The following is a 25,907-nucleotide window of genomic DNA, read 5'->3' as shown; positions in this document are numbered from 1 at the left end:
TTTCTTAATCTAGTCTATCATTGATGGACATTTTGCCAACATACATATGAAAAAAATGCTCATCACTGGTCATTAGAAAAATGCAAATGAAAACCACAATGAGATACCATTTCACACCAGTTACAATGGCAATCATTAGAAAGTCAGCAGAAGATGCTGGAGAGAATATGGAGAAATAGGAATGCTTTTATACTGTTGGTGGGAGTGTAAATGAGTTCAACCGTTGCGGAAGACAGTGTGGCGATTCCTCAAGGATCTAGGACTAGAAATACCATTTGACCCAGCAATCCTGCTACTGGATATATACCCAAAGGATTATAAATCATTCTACTATAAAGACACATGCACACATCTGTTCACTACTGCACTATTCACAATAGCAAAGACTTGGAACTATTACTGATTTTTAAAATAACCTGATTTAATGACCGATTTCAAGCAACGTTTTTAGTCATTGTCATCTCATTTAGACCTGAGTCGAAATGCCAGCAGTGGCTCACCATGCTTTCTTCCTCCCACCCCCCACCTCACTACCTCTCTGCTATCCTTCTCTGCTGTTTCCTTCATCTCTATACTCAGTCTACTCCACCTGCTGAGTCCTCATTCCAAATGCTTTTTCACCTCAAGGTCTTTATTACTCTGCCTAACCCATCTTCCTATAATTCCACGGCTCACTCCCTTTCTCCAAGTCTCTGCTCATATAGGAACTGAACCAAAAGGTCTCCTCAGACCTTAGTCTTTTTGTTCACTTAACTGTCACTAAGTATACATGCTTCATGTCGCCTACCATGGGGCTGTTATCTGTGACCGAAAGGACTGCACTTGCTCTGATACCAATCAATCTTACATACCTGTGAATTTTAAAAGGAAATTTGAAATGGCCCTATCTACTAATGTGATTATTTGTATCCTGCACAGGCTCACTGATATAGAACACACCCAAGCTCATCTTTAGAAAAAAATCCTGCTCGAGCATTTTGATTTATTCTTCCTAATAATCAGACTAAAGTTGTACTTTTTTTTGAGACGGAGTCTCTCTGTGGCCAGACTGGAGTACAGTGGCAGGATCTCGGCTCGCTGCAACCTCTGCCTCCTGGGTTCAAGTGATTCTCCTGTCTCAGCCTCCCAGTAGTAGCTGGGACTACAGGCGCCTGCCACCACGCCCAGCTAATTTTTGTATTTTTAGTAGAGACGGGGTTTCACCATGTTGGCCAGGATGGTCTCAATTTCTTGACCTCATGATCCACCCACCTTGGCCACCCAAAGTGCTCTGATTACAGGCATGAGTCACCGCACCTGACCTGCATTTGCTTTTGAACATCCATGTGTTATCGTTCAGCCACAGGCTAAGGTAAAGGTTTCTTTGTTCCAAGTTTGGTTTCTGCATGAGAACATCTTGAGGTTTTGTCCTCTAATGCAGAGGCCAGCATCTTATGCAGTTCCCCCTTAAAGCCCTAGCTCAGATGAAAGCATCATTAACATCTGCTTTTGAGCAACTCCTCAAATTCAAGCCATTATTTTGGGGCCTTTTCCCTCCTAAAACATTAGGAGGTTCTCTATTTTCTGTAAGAAATGTTGCCTTCCAAGAAGAGATTCCTATGATATTAATCATATTCTGATTTTACATTCACTTATATTCATTTAATAATTTCATTAGAAAACATGGGGTCTATAATCAGATTGATATATACGGCCCTTGTTTGGAGTTTTGGAGGTTGTAAGGTCAGGTTTACTTTCCCCTAAGTTCCTCTTTGAAATTGAAGTGTAATACGCATATAGAAAATTATATGTAAGTGTACAACTTGATGAGTTTTCTTACAGTAAATACATGTATAACATCTATCAGGTCAAAGCATGGAACAGTGAGCACCTCAGAAGAGTCTCTTATACATTTTACTGACTTGCTCCTTTCAAAAGTTAACCACTCTCTTCAATTTTAAACACATGGAAACATTTTGCCCGTTTTTGAAATTTAATTGAAATAGTAGGTATACTTTGTCTCATTTATTTCACTCAAATATCTTTCAACAACTTCATCTTGTGTACTGTGTGTGTAGCTATCATTTGGTCATTTTCATTGCTTTGTAATATCCCATCATGAGAATATATCAGTCACTTCCAGTTTGGGCTATCACAAATAAAACTGCTATGAACAGTCTTATATATACCTATTATTTGCAAACTGGGAAATGTATTTCTGTAACTTATATGTCTACAATAGAACTGCTAGGTGGTAAGAAATGTGCATTTTCACATTTAGTAGATTATGCCCCACCCTTTAGTTGTCTGAATTATATATTTCCACAAGTTAGTTGTGAGACTTCCAGTTGATCCATGTCCTCATCAACATGTGGCATTAGTAGTCTATTTCAGTCATTTTGGTAATTTTGTATCAGTATATCTCATTGCAGTTCTATTTAAATTTCCCCAGTTACTGCTGAGGTTAAACATTTCTTAAATATGATTCTTGAATTTGTGAACACCTTTTGTGTTCCTGTTCAATTTTAGTTTCTCATTCTATAAAACCTGAAATTTAAAAAAATAAGAAAAATAGAAGACTGGGATACTCCGTATTGCAAATGTGTCAATTATTCTCTATAGATTTAACTCAATGCTAACCGTAACTTCGAATGCACATGGAAATTGAAAAGATTACAAAACAAATACAAAAATAGAAAGGGCCAATAACCAATAAAATCTTGAACAAAGGGGAAAAACCTAGTTTGCCAGATACTAGGCTGCATTATAAAACTACATTACTCCACATGACATGGTATTTGTGTGTGTAGAGAGAAATAGAACAATGGAGATGAATTGAAGTGCAAAAATAGACCCACATATGTATTGACAAACTTTTATGACATACTACTGTGAAGCAATGAGGAAGCAGCACTATTTTTAATAAATGGTGCTGTGTCAATTAGATTTCAAATAAAATAGTCTTAACCCATTCCTCATACCATATGCAATAATCAATTTCAGATAAAACAGATCCAAAATCAAATGGTAAAATAATGATTCTATAGATAATAACCCCGTATAGCATCGTAATAGTTTTGTGTAGGCCAGTATTTCCTCAACAGGACGTAAAAATATAAACTATAAGTTTTAAAGAATAAACTATACCCAAATGAAGAACTTGTTTTTATTAAAATTTACCATTGAAGTGAGTAATAAGGTAATCCAGAGAAGGAAAATACATTTGCAACTCAAAACAAAGGGTTCATATCCAGAATATAGCAATAACTCAATTTTGATGAAGTCCAAGTTCACTTTTCTCTTTTTGAAACATGCTTTGGATTCAGGTATCATAACTATTTGTCTATCCCAAAGTCATATAAATTTCCTTCTATGGTTATCTGTTTTATTGCCAGGATTTTTCTGGTTCCCTTGGAGTAGGCAGATAGCCAGCAATCAGTAGGCAAGGGAGTCCCCTAAGAAAAGTCCTGGAGATGCTGTTTCACTGAGTCAGTGCTGCTGGCTGACAGTCAGCAAAACAGACAATGACTGCACTGGCCATGCTGATTATGTCTGGCGTTGTGGCTGGGCTCCTCTAGCCCCAAAGGGGACTTATCAGGCCCTTGCCAGAGATAACCACACTAGGGATTTTTCCCCACTGACAAACATGCACACACTCCTCCGAAAACTTGCTGTATTCTTTTGCTCACTGTAATAGCGTTTAACACACACACACACACACACACACACACACACACACACCCTGGGTGGTGATTTTAGATGCCAATGGGATATGGTATGTGTACTAGCATGTACAACCAGAGCATGTGTGCCCCAAAAACCTCCCAAAACATACTTGCAAGTAACACCCCCAATACACCCTTTCATGATTTATCACGTAAGAGTCTCAAAGTTCCCCAGCACTAGCTGCTGCTGGCTCCTTGTTCTTTGTGTTCACATGCATTCAGTGTTTAGCTCCCACTTATTGAGAATATGTGGTATTTGGTTTTCTGTTTCTGTGTTCATTTACTTAGGATAATGACCTCCAGCTTCATCCATGTTGCTGCAAAGGACATGATCTAATTCTTTTCTATGGCTGCATAGTATTATATTCCATGCTGTATATGTACTACCCTTTTTGTTTTTTGTTTTGGAGACGGAGTCTTGCTCTGCCTCCCAGGCTAGAGTGCAGTGGCACGATCTCCTCACTGCAACCTCCAGGTTCAAGCAATTCTCCTACGTCAGCCTCCCGAGTAGCTGGGATTACAGACATGCACCAGCATACTCAGCTAATTTTTGTATATTTCGTAGAGACAGGGTTTCACCATGGTGGCCGGGCTGGTCTTGAACTCCTGACCTCTGGTGATCCACCGACCTCGGCCTCCCACAGTGCTGGGATTACAGGCATGAGCCACCACGCCCAGCCTGTACCGCATTTTCTTTATCCAGGGTTGACTTTTATACGAGATCCAAAAGTTTGTTTCTTTAAATGACATTTTCTTGGTGGGGACAGTCCAACTACATCAAATTAAATCTAATAATTCTATGTTCTGCTCTTTTCTTCAGTGTTACATTTTGAAATGGAATATGATATTTTGATATTTCAAGGACATTTTGTGTAACTTTAATATTTTTAACAATTTTCATAACATAGATGACACCGATATTTCTAAAGGGACTATCGGACTAATAACAAAATCAGTTCATAGATTATTCTGGCTATAAAGTGAAAAATCTACAGCTAATTTCTTCATAAAGACAAACATCTCTGTAAAATAACTTTCATAGGTTAAAGGTGACAATGACCCTGAATTCATAAAAATCCGCCAATTAATTGCTGCACAGTTTGTTTCCATATCTTGTGTAATGTCATCTCCCTGCCAGATAAGTTGAGCAATATTTGGGGGAGTATATTGTTATTAATCTATCCCTGCTTATGGTTATTTTAAGAGTAAGTGATCAACATACTCAACGTACTTGAGTTTATCTTTGAAAGAGAAGGGTAATGTAATCAGGGATCTACTAAGTGCCTGGTGAATGTATTGGTCGATTAGACAGATTTTAGGATGTTAATAAGAAAGGAGGACTCTGCCTCCAATGCCATGACACAGGTGAAGAACCACCAAGTGGTTCAGAGGAGATTAGAACTCTGACCTGCCTACTTGGTTTAGCTGTGATTACTTCTTCTAATACAACACACACATTTTAATCCAGTTAAATATAAACCAAAAATAGAAAACAAATCTGTCATTCTTACCCCAAGTAAAAAATATTGATGTTTCTATATAATTTATATGCTTGGAGACAACATTTAATAAGTGTTGGCTTGATTTAAACAAACGTCATTATCAGGTTTGACCACACTTAGTATATCAATATTTGGTATAGTAAAATCCATGTGTTGCACGGAGCACTGCTATAAGAAACTGAGTTCACTGGGCATGGTGGCTTATGCCTGTAATCCCAACACTTTGGGAGGCTGAGGCAGGTGGATCACCTGAGGTCAGGCTTCAAGACCAGCTTTGGCCAACATAGTGAAACCCTGTCTCTAATAAAAATACAAAAAATTAGCTGGCCATGGTGGCATGTGCCTGTAATCCCAGCTACTCAGGAGGCTGAGACAGGAAGACAGGAGAATAGCTTAAACCCGGAAGGCGGAGATTGCAGTAAGCCAAGATCGCACCATTGCACTCCAGCCTGGGGAGACTCCATCTCAAAAAAAAAAAAAAAAAGAAAAAAAAGAAAAAGAAACCGAGTTCACTGCAGGACTTTGTCCAAACACAGCTGCATGAAGTAAAATCTGAAAACAGAGAGCAGCCTATCAGGCCTGGTCTATGCCTTTCCCTTCCCTCTGTGGCAGCATGCATTTGCTTCCTCAATTATATTAGCCACAATCAGACATACACGAATTACAACATGTGCTCTCAAATAAGAACCGGTCTGATTTACAGGAGAATTCGAGATACTTCCTCTGCATGTGGGGCCAAAGCCCTCACTCAAACATGAGGCATGCTGTCTCACAGCATCCAGACCTTGTCCAGGGCACTACTTACATTATTGTTCTGCAAAACCCGCAGTGCCTTGTTGACATTGTTCAGGGCATGAACTCTTGTGGATCCTTTTTCTTTTGGCTGCGAACAAGACAAAACAGTGTTCACTGTCCAGCAGAGAGACCGACAATCTACTAGAAATGAAACCATTTATGAATTGCACTATTAAGTTTGAATATTGTAAATGAACACAGCCTGTGAGGCATTAATATCATGAATCTAAATACTTTGGGCTAATCGTCCTTGGCCTGGTAGATTTTTAGCATAAACCAACCACTCTAAGAATGACAACACTTTTTCTTTGCAAAGGCTATTTTGGTATGATTGTTCCTTCATTCTACAGCTCAGTTGGGGATTACTGCATGACCACCAATGAGAGAAACATTAGCATGAATAAAAAACATCTTCTAGTAAGATAGAAATACAAGTTAATTCCCAAACTTTTCAGGAAAATTTAAAGAAGATTTGACTCTAACAAAATTATATAATGCCAAATAGGGTTAAATAAACCTTTTCTGCAAAGATTACCTTAATTGTCCTTGTCATTGGAAGCTCTAAACCTCAATCATCTTTGGTTCCCTAATTTTATTCTCAAGCCCAAGAGTTGTATCTTATCCTGTAATTTTTAAACCAACATCTGCATAGTTCATTGCAATATACAAATTAACTCATTTATTAAGTTGTAGAGTTTTAGAAATTCTACCATTATGATACCTGTTGTATTTACTTTTTATTTTCATTTCTTTCACCTTACTACCAAGCCCTTATTAGCTATTGCCCAGAAAAATATAACCTCATTCCCTTCTCTTCTCACTCACCATTTGTTTCATCCTTCCTGCATATCGTCAACAATGATGTTCCTGAAGTAAGCCCACTGCCAATGCAAACCACTTGCAAAGTTCTCATCTAAACATTTGGGTGATTATAGTTAACAGTTAAGGGCAAGAGCTACAAAGCTGGCTGTCTGGGTTCAATTTTCAGCTCTGCCATTTTTGTGCTGTGTGACCTATGTAAAAATCTTAATCTCCCTGTATACCAGTTTTCTCATCTGTTAAGAATGGACTTAATGAAAATATTAGCAAGAGGCATACACAAATTACAACATGTGCTCTCAATAAGAACTGCTCTGATTCACAAGAGAATTTGAGATACTTTCTTCTCTGCATTTGGGGCCAAAGCCCTCACTCAAACATGAAGCATGCTGTCTCACAGCATCCAGACCTTGTCCAGGGCACTAGTTATTGTTCATATTGCTCAAACCATTGTACATATGGTTTCTGGGAGGATTTAGTGTGTTAATATGCATAAGGCACTCAGATTGGTGCTTGTCACACATATTTGGTACAACATTAATATTATTGATTTTGTAGTATGTGCCAAGTACTTTGAATGCACTACCTTTAATCCCTGTCTTGCAAGGCAGTTAGTTTCATCCCCATTGTACAGAAGTGAACCTCAGGTTAAAATATCCAATATATAGATTACCATATAACTAATCATTGATGGAGCCAGGACCCAAACTTTTGTCTGTCTGTAGAGCCCAAGTCTTGCAAATTTATTTCCTTCTTCTCTACTTACCTTGTGTATGTACCAAACAAATAATCTATTTCTATTTCTTGCATTTAACTCCTATACTTTCCAACAATACTCCTGATCTTTCTCAAGTAGTTCCTTACCCTACAACTTCTTATCATTTGCACTGCCTGCTGAACAACCCAAATTAAGCTAAAGCCATCTTCCTCTCCAAGGTGACTTGCCTGATATCCTTTATAACACAGTATTGATATCTCATTCCTTTGATTTCATAAAACATTAAGGCTAACCTTATGAACCAGAATCTCCATTTTTACCTGTTAGATTTTCCTCCAAGAATGTTAGAATGATATTGGTTTATATTCTGATATTTTCCCCCACTTTCCACCAAAAAGAGGAAGAAAAATAAGGCCATAGAAAGACATTAAAAAAAAAAAAAAGCAACAGCCAGACATGGTGGTTCACACCTGTAATCCCAGCATTTTGGGAGACTAAGGCAAGTGGGTCACTTGAGGTCAGGAGTTCGAGACCAGCCTGGCCAACATGGTAAAACCCCATCTCTACTAAAAATACAAAACTTAGCCAGGCATGGTAGAACATGCCTGTAGTGGCCGAGGCAGGAGAATTGCTTGAACCCAGGAGGCAGAGGTTGCAGTGAGCCAAGATCATGTCACTGACTCCAGCCTGGGCGACAGAGTAAGATTCCATCCAAAAATAAAGTGTGAAAGAAAAGCAGCAAATAACCAATCTTCTTATGTATATACAGATAGCACACAAGTTTAATGGTAATTATAGGACTTAAAGTTTTGAAAATAATTATTCAGATCCATCCTCTGCCCAGTAGACAAAAGCCATATATTTCCTTTTAATCAGTTACATAATTATAGTCATAAGATTTAGCAACATTCTCCTTTGTATATCATACTCACATTAAATGTACACATGTGCATATGTATTAGAACCAAAGATAGTCTCTTTTAAAAAGCTGCAGTTTCTGATCCTGAAGCGGGAACTTAAAATCTGCCCCTATTAGAGTCTCCTTGAGGAGTATTTCCTATTTTATGATTGTAAGGCAAGTACCTTCCTTTTAACCCTGGGGATGCTCTGAGCCAATAATCCAAATGCAGATGCTTCTGAGTAGAATACTAAAAATGTCTGTCCAATAGTATACATGGACTCCCATTAGGAGAAGATGTATCTCTCTAGAAATGTAGAAGTCAAGACAAGGTATACAGAATTGGAGTCGTGGGATTGGAAGCATTCGTTAGAGAGGTGATTCGGCTTTACAGGAAAGGCAAGATCCTCAGACCATGGCTGACAGGTCTGTGATTAGGACAAACAATGGTGTACGAATTCTGTTAGTAGCAGTATCTGAAATTATGTAATCTATATTGGCATGTGTAAATGTTTGGTGCTTTTTCCCTACCTGGCCAATCTCATGGATATTTTGTTTGATACTTTTTTCTTTAGTGCTATTACTAATTAGGTTCATTTTGTATTAGTGTCTATGTATGTATGTGCATAAATGAAAATCATGTGGATTTTTTAATTTTGCCAAAATTATTTTTTCTTCATATCAGATGGGTAGTGTGCCAACATCCTAAGTTTAGAGGAAGGCATATCTCAAATCTAAGTATAAACACCCAAATCATGCTTATGAATTACAAAAGGATCTGAAATTATCTTAAACATTATGTCTGTACGAAATGTGTTAACTCTGACAAAATTTCTTTGGGTGATACACGGGTTGACTCAGTCAGGAAAATGACCAGGAAGGATTGTAGCACAGGAGAAGTGATTTTGCAGATATACTTGGAAGTGAAAAGACAACAGACTCATACAGAGGGCCAGGACAGGCTGAGTAAGCCATAATCTTTGAAAGATTTTTCATGAACATTTGGAAGACACTGGGACTTCTAGTATTCGGTAACTGAAAGTAGGACTGACTCCAGAATTCAGGAGAAATGATATACACAGAGACACACTGATTTCTATAAATATATTACATATCCATATATATGTAAATTGTTCACATAGGAGATGAATTATACACAAATGTATCTCTAACTAGTGAAATTAAGACTAAGTTTACACGATGACCTCAAATTGGCTCAAAGCAAACAGTTCAGCTATAAGGCAATAAATCTGATTTTTCCCCTTGACTGAAGTTATTATTTCAATATGTCATCAAGTTGTTCTTATATTAGTACAAGTTCAGACTTCTTGAAAATATATCAGTTTTAATATTAATCTCACATACTTGAAGATAATAAATGAAAGCATAAGGGATGTCTCTTCTCTATAGGACTTCAGGATTTAATTGAGGAGGGATGTCAGTCATACACTAAAAACAAGACAAAATGGGCATTCTGTGGAATTTGAGAGGGAAAAAAAAATCAGCAAAAGGTAATGTGGGAAAAGCTTTACTGAGGAGAAATCAAGGTTTCTGGGAGACTGTTTGGGTAGACAGAAGTACAGAAAGAAATGGAGGCAAGTAAAACAATGTAGGCAAAAACCCAGAGATACCTGACAGTATATACTGAGAAAAAAGTGGCTTAGCCTAAGAGTTATAGGAAGCAGGTTGGGGGAGATAGCATTTTTGCTAATTGACTTTGGACGACAGCTTCAGTTTGTATAATAAAACAAAATCTGTGTGTGTCTGTGCGTGTCTGTGCATGTGCTGGGGAGTTGTAATGAAGGGCAAAGATAAGAGATGAAGGCAATAATTTAGCAGAATTTGATAGGTAGAACAGTTATTTATGACTGTAGACTGGGGGCTTAAACTCTACTTTTTAGAATAGCAATCTAAGAAGATTATTTCAGGGGATTTCAATTTGAGTTCTTCTCCCCCCCCCCCCCCCCCCCGCCGCCCCCAGTGTAAGATCTTGATCAGCATGAATTAATTGATCTGTAACTGTGTATATCAATCATGTATCTTCACAGGAATTCTGTGAAGTTAGACAAGATAACAGTTCAGGAGGAAGTGATATTCTCATCACATATGCTGTCACGTATTACACTATAATGCCTGTACTTTATTATGCTATCCCCACATTTATAAATACAGGTTCATTGTAAAATAACTTCAAAATACACAAAAGTACAAAGATAATTTTTCAAGTCATTATGTATAAAAGCCTTAAGATATTTGATAAGATAGATACCAAGTAGTAAAATTGAGTAATATCTATTAATATAAATTGTATTACTGAAATTTTTACCTTATTTTTCTGCAGGTGGTAGACTATGCCAAATGAAAATCCTACGAGGTTGCTTTACTAAAAGGAATAGGTATTGCTAGTTCAATCAGCACTGAGTAAGTTAATGTTACTAGATCTCATATAACTATGTTTTCAGTTTCTGGTCTGAAATTCTACTAAGTTTAAAGTTAACTTTCTTAAAATTAAGTCACATACCAGTTTTTGCCCTGTCAGGCCTTCAAGGAGGTCTAGGAGGCGTCTCCCATCCTGTAGGTCACTGAAGAGGTTCTCTATATGCTGCTTCCCAAACTGAAATAAAAAATATATATACTCAATGTAACAAAGCACACTTCCAATGATATTTTCACGATTCTGCCTTTTGAAAACTAAAGTTATATTTAAGGATAATTAGTGTGCATAATTATCTACCAAAGATGATGAAGAAAGGAAAGTTCAAATGACAAAAAAAAATTAAAAAATTTGATCATAGATCAAGTCTATTTGAATTATTTTGAATAGCAAGATAGGAGATTTATAGCCTAAGTGATCTAATTAATTCACTTAAATGAATATAGATTCTGTGAAGGAGAGAAAAAAATAGGAATGATCAGGCAGTTAGGGGTAAAGGGAAAAGTAAATACGCAAAGCAGCAAAGACCACACAAATCTACCTGGGTGGGTACATAAAGTTTAACCATTCTTGGAATATACAGAGTATTCAACATCCTCATCACTCAGAACATGCTTGCTGTGCATACACTTTTGGCATGCTGATTCAGAATGACCTATGCTCCTACTGGATAACTCAAATTTTAGGAATATCAGGTTTAATTAGGTTTGAAACAAGCCTGAGAGCTTTTCATCGATTTTACTAAGTTCTTTGGCTCAGGAATTATACTAAGGAAAAATAGTCAATAATGTTTAACATTTTTGAAGTAAATACTCACGAGAGAGACTGTTAAGTGAGTGGATTTCACAACCGTTGTGGCATTAATGAGATTAGCAGTAACATACTCATCTTACATGAGACACTTAGAGGTTAAGTATGTGGCTGTTTGTCATGAAACTAGAATGGGGTAAAGCCAAAATTGTGTCTCAGATCTGTCTAATTCTGGGTTCTTGTTCTTTCAAATCTTATGTTGCCTTCCTTGTCCTTTTATAATCTACTATTTGATTATCTTTCAAACATTTGTCTATCATATTTCACCAAATCGTTTTCTGGTTAAAACCCTACAATCCCCATGAGGTAATTCCCAGATTTTTCATCACCTAAGTTATCTAGAAATTCCTTATTTAATCAGTCACAGACATATTGAGCATGAATAAACCTGAGCTAGGTACTAAATCATATCCTAGTACATCAGACACAGGCCCAGACCCTAAAGAACTTAGAGTCCAGCAGAGAAAATATTCCTAAAAGGTACTATTACATAGAAGCATTAAAAAGGACTAAAGAACATGAACAGTGGGAACACTCAAGCCTTGGGATCAAGAAATACTTTCCAAAAAATGTCAGGTGATGGGTCTAACATTAGCCTTTGGGTGACTGTGCTCTTTTTCATGTACTTCTTGGATCACACATAAACTTTGAATTTCACACAAGTCAAGAAAATCCCTGGTTTCCAGGCAAAAGACATCCCTGAAACTTCTGAAACTTCCACGATTAAAGACATAGGATCATAGACTATTCCTACAACTAGGTAGCCATTTCAATGACAAGACCTGTCAATGCCTGGGTACTTCACACAGACAACAATGATCCCTGCAGTCAGTCAACCAGTCCCTGTATACCCAGCTTTGTGAATCTAGCCACATATATACTTAAACAAAAATTAACTATGAGTTATTCTTTTGAAATTCTACTCAAATAGATCCATTTTAAAATTCCATGGGAAAAAGAACACAAAACCCTAACATGCTAGAATTTTTAAAAAGTAGCTTTACTAGGAGGAAGGAAGAACAAGACGGTCCAACAGAACCTTCCAGCAATCATCTTTCCCGCTACCGCTGCTACAGAAACACCAAATTGAACAGATACCCACATAAGCACGCACCTACAGAAGAACCAAAAAATCAAGTGAGCAAATCACAGTACTTGATTTTAATATCATATCAAAAGAGGCACTGAAGATGGTAGGAAAGACAGTTACAAATTGCCACCACCACCCCTCCCCCATCCCCTGGCAGAGACCATGTCACATGTAGACCATCTGTGTGCTTGCAGGAGGGAGGACGCAGGATTGTGGGATGTAGCACTGGAACCCAGTGCTGCCCTGTCACAGTGGGAAGAAACACAGGGCAGAGTTCATTAAGTGCCTGTGGAGGAAAGATTTCAGACCAGCCCTATCCAGGGAGCTTATCACCCATCTCAGCAGTTAGAACCTGAGTTCCAGCTAGTCTCACCGCTGTGAGCTCAAGCACTTTGGGATCCTAAATAAACTTCAAAGGGAGTCCCGGCTACAAAAACTGCAATTCCTGGGCAAGTCTTGGTGCTGCACCAGACTCAAAGTCAGGGGACTTGGTGAGCACACAACCTAGTAAGACACCAGTGCTTATACCACCCTATCCTCTAAACCCCTGGCAGTGCAGCTGACAACTTTGAGAGAGACTGCTTCCTTCCACTTGAGAGGATAGGGACAGTAAAGAGGACATTGTCTTGTAACTTAGACACAAGCTCAAACACAGTAGAATGAGGCATCAGGCAGAGTCCTGAGACCCCCCCCATTCCAGGCCTGGGCTCCTGAGTGACATTCTTAAATACACCCTGGGCCAGAAGGGAACTTGCTACCTTCAAGGGAAGAATCCAGTCCTGGTAGAATTCATCACCTGCTGACTAAAGGGGTCCTTGGGTCTGGAATAAGCAGCAGCAGTAGCCAGGCAGTATTCACCAAGTCTTGGGTAAGACTCAGAGCCAAGTTATCTTTGGGTGTGGCCCAGGACATTCCCAAGTGTGGTTGCCGTGGGGATATACTCCTTGTGCTTTTGGAAAGGAGAGGCAATAGAGTGCACTTTGTCTTGCAGCTTGGGTACTACCTCAACCACAATCAGGTAGATCATCAAGCAAGCTCCTGGGGTCTCCGATTGCAGGCCTTGGCTCCTGGATGGCATATCTGGACTCACCTGGGGCCTGAGGAGAACCCACTGCACTGAAGGAAGAGACCCAGGCCTGGCAGCATTTACTACTAAACTAAAAAGCTCTTGGACCTTGAGTGATTCTTCTGCTTATGAAAAGGGACAGGAAGAATGGGACAAACTTTGTATTGTGGCTTGGGTGCCAGCTCTGCCACAGTAGAATAGAGCACCAAATAGATTCATAAAGATACAACTTCAGGACTTGGCGCCTAGATGGCAATCCTGGACCTGCCCTGGGCCTCAAGGGCACTCACTGCTCTGAAGGGAAGGACACAAGCCTTGCTGGATTTGCCACCTACTGTCTTAAAAGTTCTTGGACACTGACTAAACACCATCATTAGGCAGTGGTTGCTTTGGGTGAGACCCAGTGCTATGATGGCTTCAGGTTTGACACAGCACAGAAGCAATGGTGGTGGTAACAGGAGTGCTTATGTCATCCCTTCCCCCAGCTCCAAGCATCTCAGCATGGAGACAGACTCCTGTGGAGGTGCGGAAGGTGGGGGAGAGTAAGGGAAGAGAACAAGAGTAATCTAGAAAATTCTCTTGGATCTTAGAGGTCCCACCTTGGTGGTCTTGGGTATTAGTCTACAAGAATTAAAACATTACTTGGCTTGGGGTGCCCCCTAATACAGATATGGCTGTAGTACCAAAAGACTTATATTCAACACTCCATTCTCTTTTGATATTTGGAAAGCCTTCACAAGAAGGATGGGTTCAAACGAGCAGATTGTGAATACTATAGTAAATACACAACTCTTTATACACAGACTTGCCCATACACAGACAAACATCCACAAGTATCAAGACCATCCAGGAAAACATGATCTCACCAAGAGAACTAAAAAAAAGGCACCAGTGACCAATTCTGGAGTAACAGATACATGACCTTCACAGACACAATTCAAAATAGCTGTTTTGAGGAAGCTCAACAAAATCCAAGGTAACACAATAAATTCAGAATCCTATCAGATAAATTTAAGAGATTTAAATAATTTTTTGAAAATCAAGCAGAAATTCTGGCATCGAAAAAAATCGACATTGAAGAATGCATCAGAGTCTGAACAGCAGAATTAATCCAGCAGAAGAAAGGTTTAGTGAGCTTGAAGACAGGCTAATTGAAAGTACAGGAGGAGACAAAAAAAAAAAAGCAAGCAAGCATACCCACAAAATCTAGAAAGTAGCTTATAAAGGACAAATCTAAGTGTTATAGGTCTTAGATAGGAGGGAGAGAGATCAGGGTAGAAAGTTCAAAGAGATAATAGAACTTTCCAAAGTTAAGACAAGATATCAATAATTCAAATACAAGAGGTTGTAGAACACTCAAAGACGACTACATCAAGACATTTAATAATCAAACTCGCAAAAGTAAAGGATCAAGAAAGGATCCTAAAAGCAGCAAGAGAAAAGATACATTCCAAAAAGCTTCATAACTAGTAATAGACTTCTCAGCAGAAAACTTACAGGCCAAGAGAGTGCCATGCCTTATTTAAAGTGCTGAAGGAAAATGCCCTTTATCCTAGGATAGTACATCCAGTGAAAATATCCTTCCAAGAAAGATAAAAGACCTTCCAAGACAGAAGCTGTAGGATTTCATCAACACCAGACCTGTTCTACAAGAAATGCTAGAGAATTTATCAACTGGAAAGAAGAGGACCTTAACTAGCCAGAAAAACCATCTGAAGGCATAAAACTAAGTACAGACCAACACAAAACTATTATAATACTGTAATTGTGGTGTATGAACTACTCGCATCTTGAAGACTAAAAAAAAGACTTTTAGTTACTAAGCAAAAATAACCATAATAACTTTAAGACATCAACAGTATAATGAGATATAAACAGAAACAACGAAAAGATTAAAAGAGATGAAGTATAGAGTTTTTAATTAGTTTTCTCTTTGCTTTCTTGTTTATGCAACCAAGGTTGTCTGTTTGAAATAACGGGTTATAGTGTTTGTAAACCTCATGGTAGCCTCAAATAAGAAGATACACAAAATGTAAAAAGCAAGAAATAAAAACATGCCACTAGAGAAAACTCTTCTTCACTTAAAAGGAAGACAAGATGGAAGGGAAAACCACAAAACAACCAGAAAATAACAAAATGGTAGGAGGAGTCAGTTCTTATCAATAAAACAATGTAAATGAAATAAACTCTCCAATCAAAAGACAGGGACAGAATGGTTTAAAAACCAAAAAAAAAAAAAAAAACCCACCACCACACACCAAGACTCAATCTGTTGCCTACAATATGCACTTTACCTACAAAGCCACAGACTTAACATTAAGGGATATAAAAAGATATTCTATGTCAACAGCAGTAGCTATCCTTAGACAAAATACATTTCAAGACAAACTATAAAAAGACAAAGATCAACATATAATAAAGGAATCAATTCAGCAATAAGATATAATTGTAAATTATACGTACCCAACACTGGAGCACCCAGATATATAAAGCAACATTATTAGACCTAAAGAGAGCTGGAAACCACAATACCCCACTTTCAGCCTTGGACATAATCAGGTAAAAAAAAAAAAAAAAGTCAACTAGGAAACATTGAACTTAATCTGTACTACAGACCAAATGTACCTAATAAATATTTACAGAAAAGTTCAACCAACAGCTGCAGAGTGTACATTCTTCTCATCACCACATGGAGGATTCTCAAGGATGAGTCATATGTTAGGCCACAAAACAAGTCTTAAATTCAAAAAACTGAAATGTAAAGCATGTTATATCTGACCACAGTTGAATGAATTGAGAAATCAGTAATGAGGAATTCTGGAAACTATACAAAACACAAGGGAATTAATCTATATTCTCTTGAATGATCAGTGGGTCAATGAAGACATTAATAAGGAAGTTATAAAATTTCTTGAAACCAAAATGGAAATACAACATATCAAAACTTATGGGATACAGATAAATCAGTACTAATAAAGTTTACAGCAATGAGCACCTATATCAAAAAAAAAGAGTAACAATACATCTTAAAGAACTAGAAAAGCAAACCAAACTCAAAATTAGATTGAATCAAGAAATCCAAAACCTGAACAGACCAATAAAAAGTAATGAGATCAAAGATGTAAAAAGTCTCCCAGCAAACAAAAGCCCAAGACCTTGATGGCTTCACTGCTGAATTTTACCAAACATTTAAACACGTAATATTCAAACTATGGTGAAAAAGAGGAGGAGGAAGTACTTCTAGACTCATTCTATGAGGCCAGTATTAGCTTGACACGAAAACCAGACAAAGACATCCAGAAAACAAAACTAAAGGCTATTATCTCTGACAAATACTGATACAAAAATCCTCAATAAAATACTAGCAAACCAAATTTAACACAACAGTAAAAAGGTCATTCATCATAACCAAGTGGTAATTATCCCAGGGATGCCAGGATGGTTCATCATATGCAAAAAAATCAATGTGAAAGATTGTATCAACAGAATCAAGGACAAAAACATTATGATTTCAATAGATGTTGAAAAAGCATTTGATAAAAGTTCAACATCCCTTCATGATAAAAACCCTCAAAACTGGGTATAGAAGCAGCATACCTTAACACAGTACAAGCCACATATGAGAAACCCACAGCTAATTTCATACTGAATGGCGAAAACTTACATGACTTTTCTCTAAGATCTATAACAAGGATGCCCACTTTTCACCACTGTTTAACATATTACTGGAAATCCTAGCTAGATCAAAGAAAGAAAGGGCATCCAGATTGAAAACAAATAATCAAATGATCCTTGTTTACAAAAGTAGGAATCCCATTACCTGACTTCAAATTATACTACAGAGCTATACCAACCAAAAATGCATGCTCATGGCATAAAAACAGACACATAGACCAATGGAACAGAATAGAGCCCAGAAACTCCACAGACCTAAAGTAAATTCACTTTTAACAAAGGTGCCAAGAACATACACTGAAGAAAAGACGATCTCTTCAATAAATGGTGCTGAGAAAACTGGATATGCAGAAGAATGAAATTATACTGTTATCTCTTGCCATATACAAAAATATCAAATCTAAGTAGAACAAAGACTTAAATCGAAATCCTCAAACTATGAAACTACTACAAGAAATCACTGGGAGAAAATCTCCAAGACACTGATCTAGGCAAATATTTCTTGAGCAGTACCCCACAAGCACAAACAATCAAAGCAAACATGCACAAATGGGACAGCAAGTTTAAAAGCTTCTGCACAGCAAGGAATATAATCAACAAAGTGAAGACACAACACAGAGTGGGAGAGAATACTGGCCAACTACCCACCTGACAAGGAATAACCAAAATCTATAAGGGGCTCAGACAACTCCATTGAAAAAATATATAATAATCTGATTGAAAGATGGGCAAAATATTTGAATAGAGATTTCTCAAAAGATGACATACAAATGGCAAAGAGGAATATGAAAAAGTTGTCACTATCATTGATTAAATAAATGTAAATCAAAACTATAGAGATATCATCTCAACCCTGTTAAAATGGCTTATATCCAACAGACAGGCAACATCAATGCTGGTGAGGTTGTGTGGAAAAGGAAACCTTAGTACATCGTTGGTGGGGAGGAAAAGTAGTAAAACCACTGAAGAACTGTTTGAGGTTCCTCAAAAAACTAAAACCAGAACTACCATATAATCCAGCAATCCTACTGTTGTGTATATACTCAAAAGAAAGGAAATCAGTATGTCAAAGAGGTATCTGCACCCACATGTTTATTGCAGCACTATTCATAATAGCCAAGATTTGGAAGCAATCCAAGTATCCATTAACAAATGAATGGATCAAGAAAATGTGGTACATATACATAGTGGGGTACTACTCAGTCATAAAATAAATGAGATGTTGTCATTTGTGACAACATGGATGGAACTGGAATACATTATATTAAGTGAAATAAGCCAGGCATAAAAAACTTTGCACGTGCTCACTCATATGCAGTAACTAAAAATTAAAACAACTGAACTCATGGAGATGGACAGTAGAATGATATTTACCAGAGTCTAGGATGGGTAGTTATGGGCAGGAAAAGTGGGAATTGTTTAATGGGTACAAAAATCTCGTTAGAATGAATAAGATCTATTATTTGGTAATACAACAGGGTGATTTACAGTCAACCATTTACTGTAGGTTTAAGAAATAGAAGTGGGCGGGGCGCGGCGGCTCAGGCTTGTAATCCCAGCAACTTTGGGAGGCCGAGGCGGGCGGATCACGAGGTCAGGAGATCAAGACCAACCTGGCTAACACGGTGAAACCCCGTCTCTACTAAAAATACAAAAAATTAGCCGGGCATGGTGGCGGGCGCCTGTAGTCCCAACTACTCGGGAGGCTGAGGCAGGAGAATGGCGTGAACCCGGGAGGCGGAGCTTGCAGTGAGCTGAGATCGTGCCACTGCACTCCAGCCTAGGCGACAGAGCGAGACTACGTCTCAAAAAAAAAAAAATGCAAGTGGAATGTTTGTGGCACAAAGAAAGGATACATTCTTGAGTTGATAGATACTTCATTTACCCTGATATATTGATATAGGCATGCAAAGTGTACTCATATCTATTTGCCCCCTAAATGTACCATGTATCCACAGATTTAATCTAAAAAAGCAACTTTACTACACATAATATACACGTCAATCTTAAAACAGTGCCATTTTAATGAAACTTTAAGGAAAGCTCTCTAGTAATAAGAAAATAAATTTACACTTTCTAATGGTGCTGCCAAGAACTCCGTATCTAACCTGGAATAATTTGGCATTTTGGGTGTAATAATTTGTTTTTCGTATTGAATGCAGGTATACAATGCCATTAAAATGTGTTTTTTCCTTCTTTGGCCAGGAGCAAAATTTTACAGATTTATCTGAGCAAAACATGACTTTTAAACTTATCCAAAAATAATCTTACGCACTGCAATGTGTCCACTGTTGAAGAAAATATAGTTAACTGACAGAGATACTTGTTTAAAAAAAAAAACAAAAAACATCCAGGTAGAAAGATGAAGTCTGTCAGACCAAGAAGTATGTGCGTGATAAAATACTGTTTATTCAAAAAGAGGAGCAGAGACTGGGAAAGGTGAGGGAAGTCTTGGAGTACAGAATAAAACATGAACCCCAAAGGCCATAAGGATTATATAGCATCCAAGACACAAGGACTATGTTTGGGTTTGGAGACAAAGTCTAGGCAAAGGTCAAAAAGGCAGACAGAATCTTGCTTTGTTGGCCAAACTTAAATACACAGACCAAGGTCTTTTTTAAGTCTTCTTTTAAAACTGGAGTTAACCGAAATGGAGAGGGAGTAAGGGATTATAGGTCAGGCAAGAGCTCCCATGTGCTCCTATAGCTGGGGCACCTAGAGAGAGAAAGCAGTGAGATAAGGAAACAGTTCCTGCTATATTATTTTCAAAACTCAGAGTCAATGATATATTAAAGTATGACCATTGAAATCCAATTTCTATTAGTCATATTCACCATATTCTCTAATAGAGTGCTTCTCAGAATGTTCTACCAGAGCATCCTTCCAGGAAATGAAATTGATAGACTTTATCCTGGAGTCTGGCAGTATAAATTACACAGTGCCTGTAGGTTTAAAATTTCTTTGAAAGCATATACTTTATGCTAAAAATTCATATATGCTTGTTTTAATGTAAAATTATTATTATTATTATTATTGAGATGGAGTCTCACTCTGTTGCCAGGCTAGAGTGCAGTGGCGTGATCTTGGCTCACTGCAACCTCCACCTCCTGGGTTCAAGTGATTCTCCTGCTTCAGCCTCCCAAGTAGCTGGGACTACAGGCGTGTGCCACCACGCCAAGCTCAGTTTTGTATTTTTAGTAGAGAGGGGGTTTCACTATATTGGCCAGGCTGGTCTCCATCTCTTGACCTTGTGATCTGCCTGCCTCAGCCTCCCAAATTGCTGGGATTACAGGCATGAGCCATCACACCTGGACTTATGTAAAAGCAATTTTAAGCACTTTTGAGCAAAAATCCCTCCATTCCTGTCTAAAGTGTGTGGTTTTTTTTTTTTTTTTTTTTTAAAGTTAAATGTGCTACATTTAGCCTGTAACTTTACAGACCTTTCGGCGCTTAGTTTTATTCTCCCTGTAGTATGAATACCCCAGGTAAAGTCAAATATACTATTTCTCCTGGATGCTTCTAATTCACTATTAGAATGGGGATCAAATTATTACTCAAGAGCGCTCCTGTGAGGTTTAACTGCAACACATAGGAATGTTATACAGATTTGGCAAATTGTATGCACTCAATATAGAATGATTTTTGTTTCATTTTGTCACTATTTGTCTACATCTCTTTCTTTGGCCAAATTCTAGGTGTAAGAATGTTTAATTCGGCCAGGCGCAGTGGCTTACACCTGTAATCCTAACACTTTGAGAGGCTGAGGCGGGTGGATCACTTGAGGTCAGGAGTTCAAGACCAGCCTGGCCAACATGATGAAACCAAGTCTCTACTAAAACTACAAGAATTAGCCAGGAGTGGTGGCACACGCCTGTGATCCCAACTACTCAAGAGGCTGAGGCAGGGGAATCGCTAGAACCTGGGAGGTGGAGGTTGCAGTGAGCAGAGATCATGCCACTGTACTCTAGCCTGGGTGACGGAGCAAGATCTCACAAAAAAGTTAAAAATCTTTTTGATAATATAAAAATATTATATCTATTAGACAGTATGGCGATTCCTCAAAGATCTAGAACTAGATGTACCATATGACCCAGCCATCCCATTACTGGGGATATACCCAAAGGATTATAAATTATGCTGCTATAAAGACACATGCACACGTATGTTAATTGCAGCACTATTCACAATAGCAAAGACTTGGAATCAACCCAAATGTCCATCAGTGACAGATTGGATTAAGAAAATGTGGCACATATACACCATGGAATACTATGCAGCCATCAAAAAGGATGAGTTTGTGTCCTTTGTAGGGACATGGATGCAGCTGGAAACCATCATTCTTAGCAAACTATCACAAGAACAGAAAACCAAACACCGCATGTTCTCACTCATAGGTGGGAACTGAACAATGAGATCACTTGGACTCAGGAAGGGGAACATCACACACCGGGGCCTATCATGGGGAGGGGAGAGGGGGGAGGGATTGCATTGGGAGTTATACCTGATGTAAATGACGAGTTGATGGGTGCAGCACACCAACATGGCACAAGTATACATATGTAACAAACCTGCACGTTATGCACATGTACCCTACAACTTAAAGTATAACAAATAAATTAAAAAAAAAAGAACCAGACAATGCTGCCATTAACAGCAATGCTGATTAAATGTAGTATAAAACAAAACAAAAAAAACAAAAAAAACAAAAAAAACAAAAAAAACAAAAAAAGAAAGTGTAGAGTGCATGTAAAATGTTTTTTATTAGTTTGGCATCCCTGTGAGAGTGCAAGTCAATAGGGGAAGGCATTATTCCCTATACAGTTACTAAAACTGCTAAATGCAGATGGTACAGGGGATGCACTTACAAACTTGCTTTTTCCTGCCTTTTCTTGTTCTTTTGACTATAAGTATTCTTTTGTTGTTCTCCCCTTTCAGTAGAAAGTAAAGAACATAGGGATAACTTAGCACGACCTTCTGGTTACAAAAAGGTCAAGCCATTGACATATCTGTCACTAAGAAAGTCAAGATACTTCTGCAATTACAAATCCCTGGACATTGGAAACACCAAAAATGTCACAAATACCACAAAGAATTGCAAAACTGGGGATTCAAAACTTACTGAAGAACGCTGCTGACCAGCTCCCAGAAAAATAAGGCAACCCATTGTCATGTAAATAGGAAGCTTTCAGAGTCGATTTTTTTGTTTTCTTAAATATGGGTTGGCAAAAGTATTGTATAATAAAGCAATATTTTGTTGCGGAATAATATACATAAAGTACACGTCTTAAGTGTACAGCTCAATGAATCATCACAAACCGAACACATTCATGTTACCAGCATCGAGATTTAAGAAATAGAGTATTATTGACACCCTAGGAGCTTCCTCACACGCTCTATGTAGAATCCCCCTCAAGAATGGCCACTATGACGACTTGAGGCATCATAGGTTAGTTTTCTCTTGAAAGGAACCGCCTAAAAACAGAAAAATGCTGGCTTTGTATTTCAAATTAGAATACAAATGACTGAAATACATTAGATTTATGCAGAGAGAATTTAGAAAAAAAGTCACTGATGAAATATGCTTTGGAAAACACAGGGGAGTGGTATGATACCATAAATAAGAATGTTGACTGTACACCCAGAATGCCTTGGGTTCAGCTCCCAGCTCTGCAGTGTGATCTTGGGCAAGTAACTTCTCTGTGCCTTACTCTTTTCATCTATAAAAAGAGAATGTGTCATTACCTATGTTGTGATGATATTGCAAAGATTTAAGTGAACTTAGTATGGCACTTTGTAAGATACATTCTGTGTTAGCTGTGGCACATTTATTCCAAATTTTCTAAACCAAATAATCCGTATCTTCTATAATTATCCTTGTAACGTTGACCTCAAAGTAACAGAAGGGACCAACTTCAAAATATAAGGATTAAAAAGGGTTAATAAATTTAAGATGTCTGGTATGTTACCTAGCATAGAAAATGCTCGATAAATACATTAAATAAATTACATTCCCTCCTGTTAAATGTTATCACCCGGAGGTGGAGAATGACACTCTCCTTTGCAATTTATATGGCCATAGCAGGACTTTGGTAATTTGAGAAGAGTTTAATAAGAGACTGTTTATAAAAATGAGGGAAGGTATAATGAAACCACTGGAACTAGTAATAGAGAAGTGTCATTACTCTTAGACTCATAAGAATGAAAAGGAGAGTGGTTTCTAGTTACTACGTAAAGAGAGAACTGAGAACATCATCTGACAGGAGCTTTGATACTGGGTGATGGAATTCCTTTCCTCTCCGCCTCTTACTAAGGCTCTCTTTGGCCAAATCCAACTGGAAGCCAGAGGGCAAAGGAGACTGCTGATATAGTCCACAGACATCAGCCTCCCAAGGAAGACAGAAGTGGATAGCGGGGCCAAAGAAATAAGCTAACAACATTCACCACCCTAGACATGGGAACAAATTTCCTTTGTGCCAAGGAAATCAATGCCAGGGATGTACATATCAGAAAATACATGAAGGCCTGAGTGTTCCTTCCCATGTCTCATATTTCTATCTCTGGTGATGTCATTGTCAGGAATCATATGTATCACTGGAACTCCATTGTTTTCTTTAATAGTGATATAAAAATACTGGAATGTCGTGTGGACCTTAACAGATAAAATCAGTATGTATTTATTCATTATTCCTTAGCATCAAATACTTTTAGAGACTTCTGTATACCAAAAGAGCACTAAAATCTGGCCACAAAGATATCAAGAAAAAGCCAAGTTATTCCTTGCAGCTAGCAAGTGTGCAAGAGCAAAGTTACAAAATACAATAGTTTTTATCATCTCTCCAGATACAAAATGTTATTTGGCATTTTATAAAGCATCTTAACTAGAACCCAATATGTATGTTACTCTATCAAGTACACTAGAAATGGTTCAAACAGATGTGCATTCGAACTTTAAATAGGAAACCCCACCATAGGTAATGGAAATCAAGTCATTATCTGTAAGGGGGATGCTATGAACCCAAAAGTATGCTTAACCAAAAGTCAGTGTGATTCATTGTCTGGATCAGGTCTACCTTTAACATGTTTTGTAATAAAACTAAGTTCTAAAGCTAGGTCTGAATTTTTTTTATCTTTAAGTTAGATAGGTCAGTACTAATTCATTTTACCAGGTATTCTAAAGCAAATATTACTAAAATTATGGTAAATGTTTTATCTTATATTTTTATATATTAAGGTAATTCATAAAGTTATTTTAAAATTTGTGGAATGATTACAATCCATGATTGTAGTAATTATCTTATACCAGCTTTAAATATCCCCTATAAAATTGAACATTCTGAAAGTTAAACCCAGTTTTTTTGTTTTGTTTTGTTTTTCTTTTTTTTTTTTTTGAGAGTCTCACTCCATCACCTTGGCTGGAGTGTAGTGGCATGATCTCGGCTCACTGCAACCTCCACCTCCTGGGTTCAAGCGATTCTCCTTCCTCAGCCTCCCGAACAGCTGGGATTACAGGCTACTGCCACCACGCCTGGCTAATTTTTTGTATTTTTAGTAGAAATGGGGTTTTGCCTTGTTAGCCAGGCTGGTCTCGATCTCCCGACCTCGTGATCCGCCTGCCTCAGCCTCCCAAAGTGCTGGGATTACAGGCATGAGCCACCACACCAGGCCTAAATCCAGTTTTTCTATTGATTCACACAGATGCATGATTTATATTTGAGATAGCCAGTGATGGAAATGAAGGCTAATTACAATCTATCCCAATGGTTGCTATTCTGACAGCAACAGTATATTACAAGGTTGGCAAGATGAAGCACTTTGTTTCAAAGCATGCAAGTAACAATGATTCTTCAAAAAAGAAATATATAGGCCAGGCCCAGTGGCTCATGCCTGTAATCCCAGCACTTTGGGAGGCTGAGGTCAGGAGTTTGAGACCAGTCTGGCCAACATGGCGAAACTCCACCTTTACTAAAAATACAAAACTTAGCTGGGCATGGTGGCACGCGCCTGAAGTCTCAGCTACTTGGGAGGCTGAGGTGGGAGAGAATCTGGGAGGCAGAGATTCCAGTGAGCCAAGATTTTTCCACTGCACTCCAGCCTGGGTGGCAGAGTGAGACCGTCTCAAAAAGATTGTGTATATATACTTGTGTGTGTGTGTGTGTGTGTGTGTGTATACACACACACACACATACCATGACATAATGGAATGGCTCACTAGACAAACATCAACTATTAGTACTCAGTTCCAGGGAAATTGCAGAGAAAAGTGGTATTTAGGTTTCAGATCTAGTAGAGGAAACATTATGGACAAAGGGCACCCAAAGATGACTAATAAATGTAAAACGTATTTATTAACATTCTTGTAATTTCTCAATTACCCTACAGTGCTGTTGTGTATGGAC

At 38.0% G+C, this 25,907-nt stretch overlaps 1 protein-coding gene and 1 non-coding gene across 14 annotated transcripts in view; both read right to left on the bottom strand.

Moving 5' to 3' along the window:
- The window catches only part of LOC105490348 (dystrophin), a 2,266,916-nt gene that overhangs the window by 1,755,411 nt on the left and 485,598 nt on the right, over window positions 1-25,907 (bottom strand). For all 13 annotated transcript variants that reach the window (XM_071089080.1, XM_071089088.1, XM_071089087.1 and 10 more), the window contains exons 3-4: window positions 10,958-11,050; window positions 6,012-6,089 (exon numbers count right to left, since the gene is read on the bottom strand). In XM_071089080.1, coding sequence (XP_070945181.1) covers window positions 6,012-6,089; window positions 10,958-11,050 — 171 coding nt within the window. The remainder of the gene's footprint in view (window positions 1-6,011; window positions 6,090-10,957; window positions 11,051-25,907) is intronic.
- On the bottom strand, window positions 9,116-9,214 carry LOC112428130 (small nucleolar RNA U13). Its single transcript, XR_003020032.1, has one exon. It is a non-coding gene; the product is annotated as a small nucleolar RNA U13 (small nucleolar RNA).

This window comes from Macaca nemestrina, chromosome X (genome assembly GCF_043159975.1).
Source record: "Macaca nemestrina isolate mMacNem1 chromosome X, mMacNem.hap1, whole genome shotgun sequence".
NCBI lineage: Eukaryota > Metazoa > Chordata > Mammalia > Primates > Cercopithecidae > Macaca > Macaca nemestrina.
This window is presented reverse-complemented; position numbering and strand designations above follow the sequence as displayed.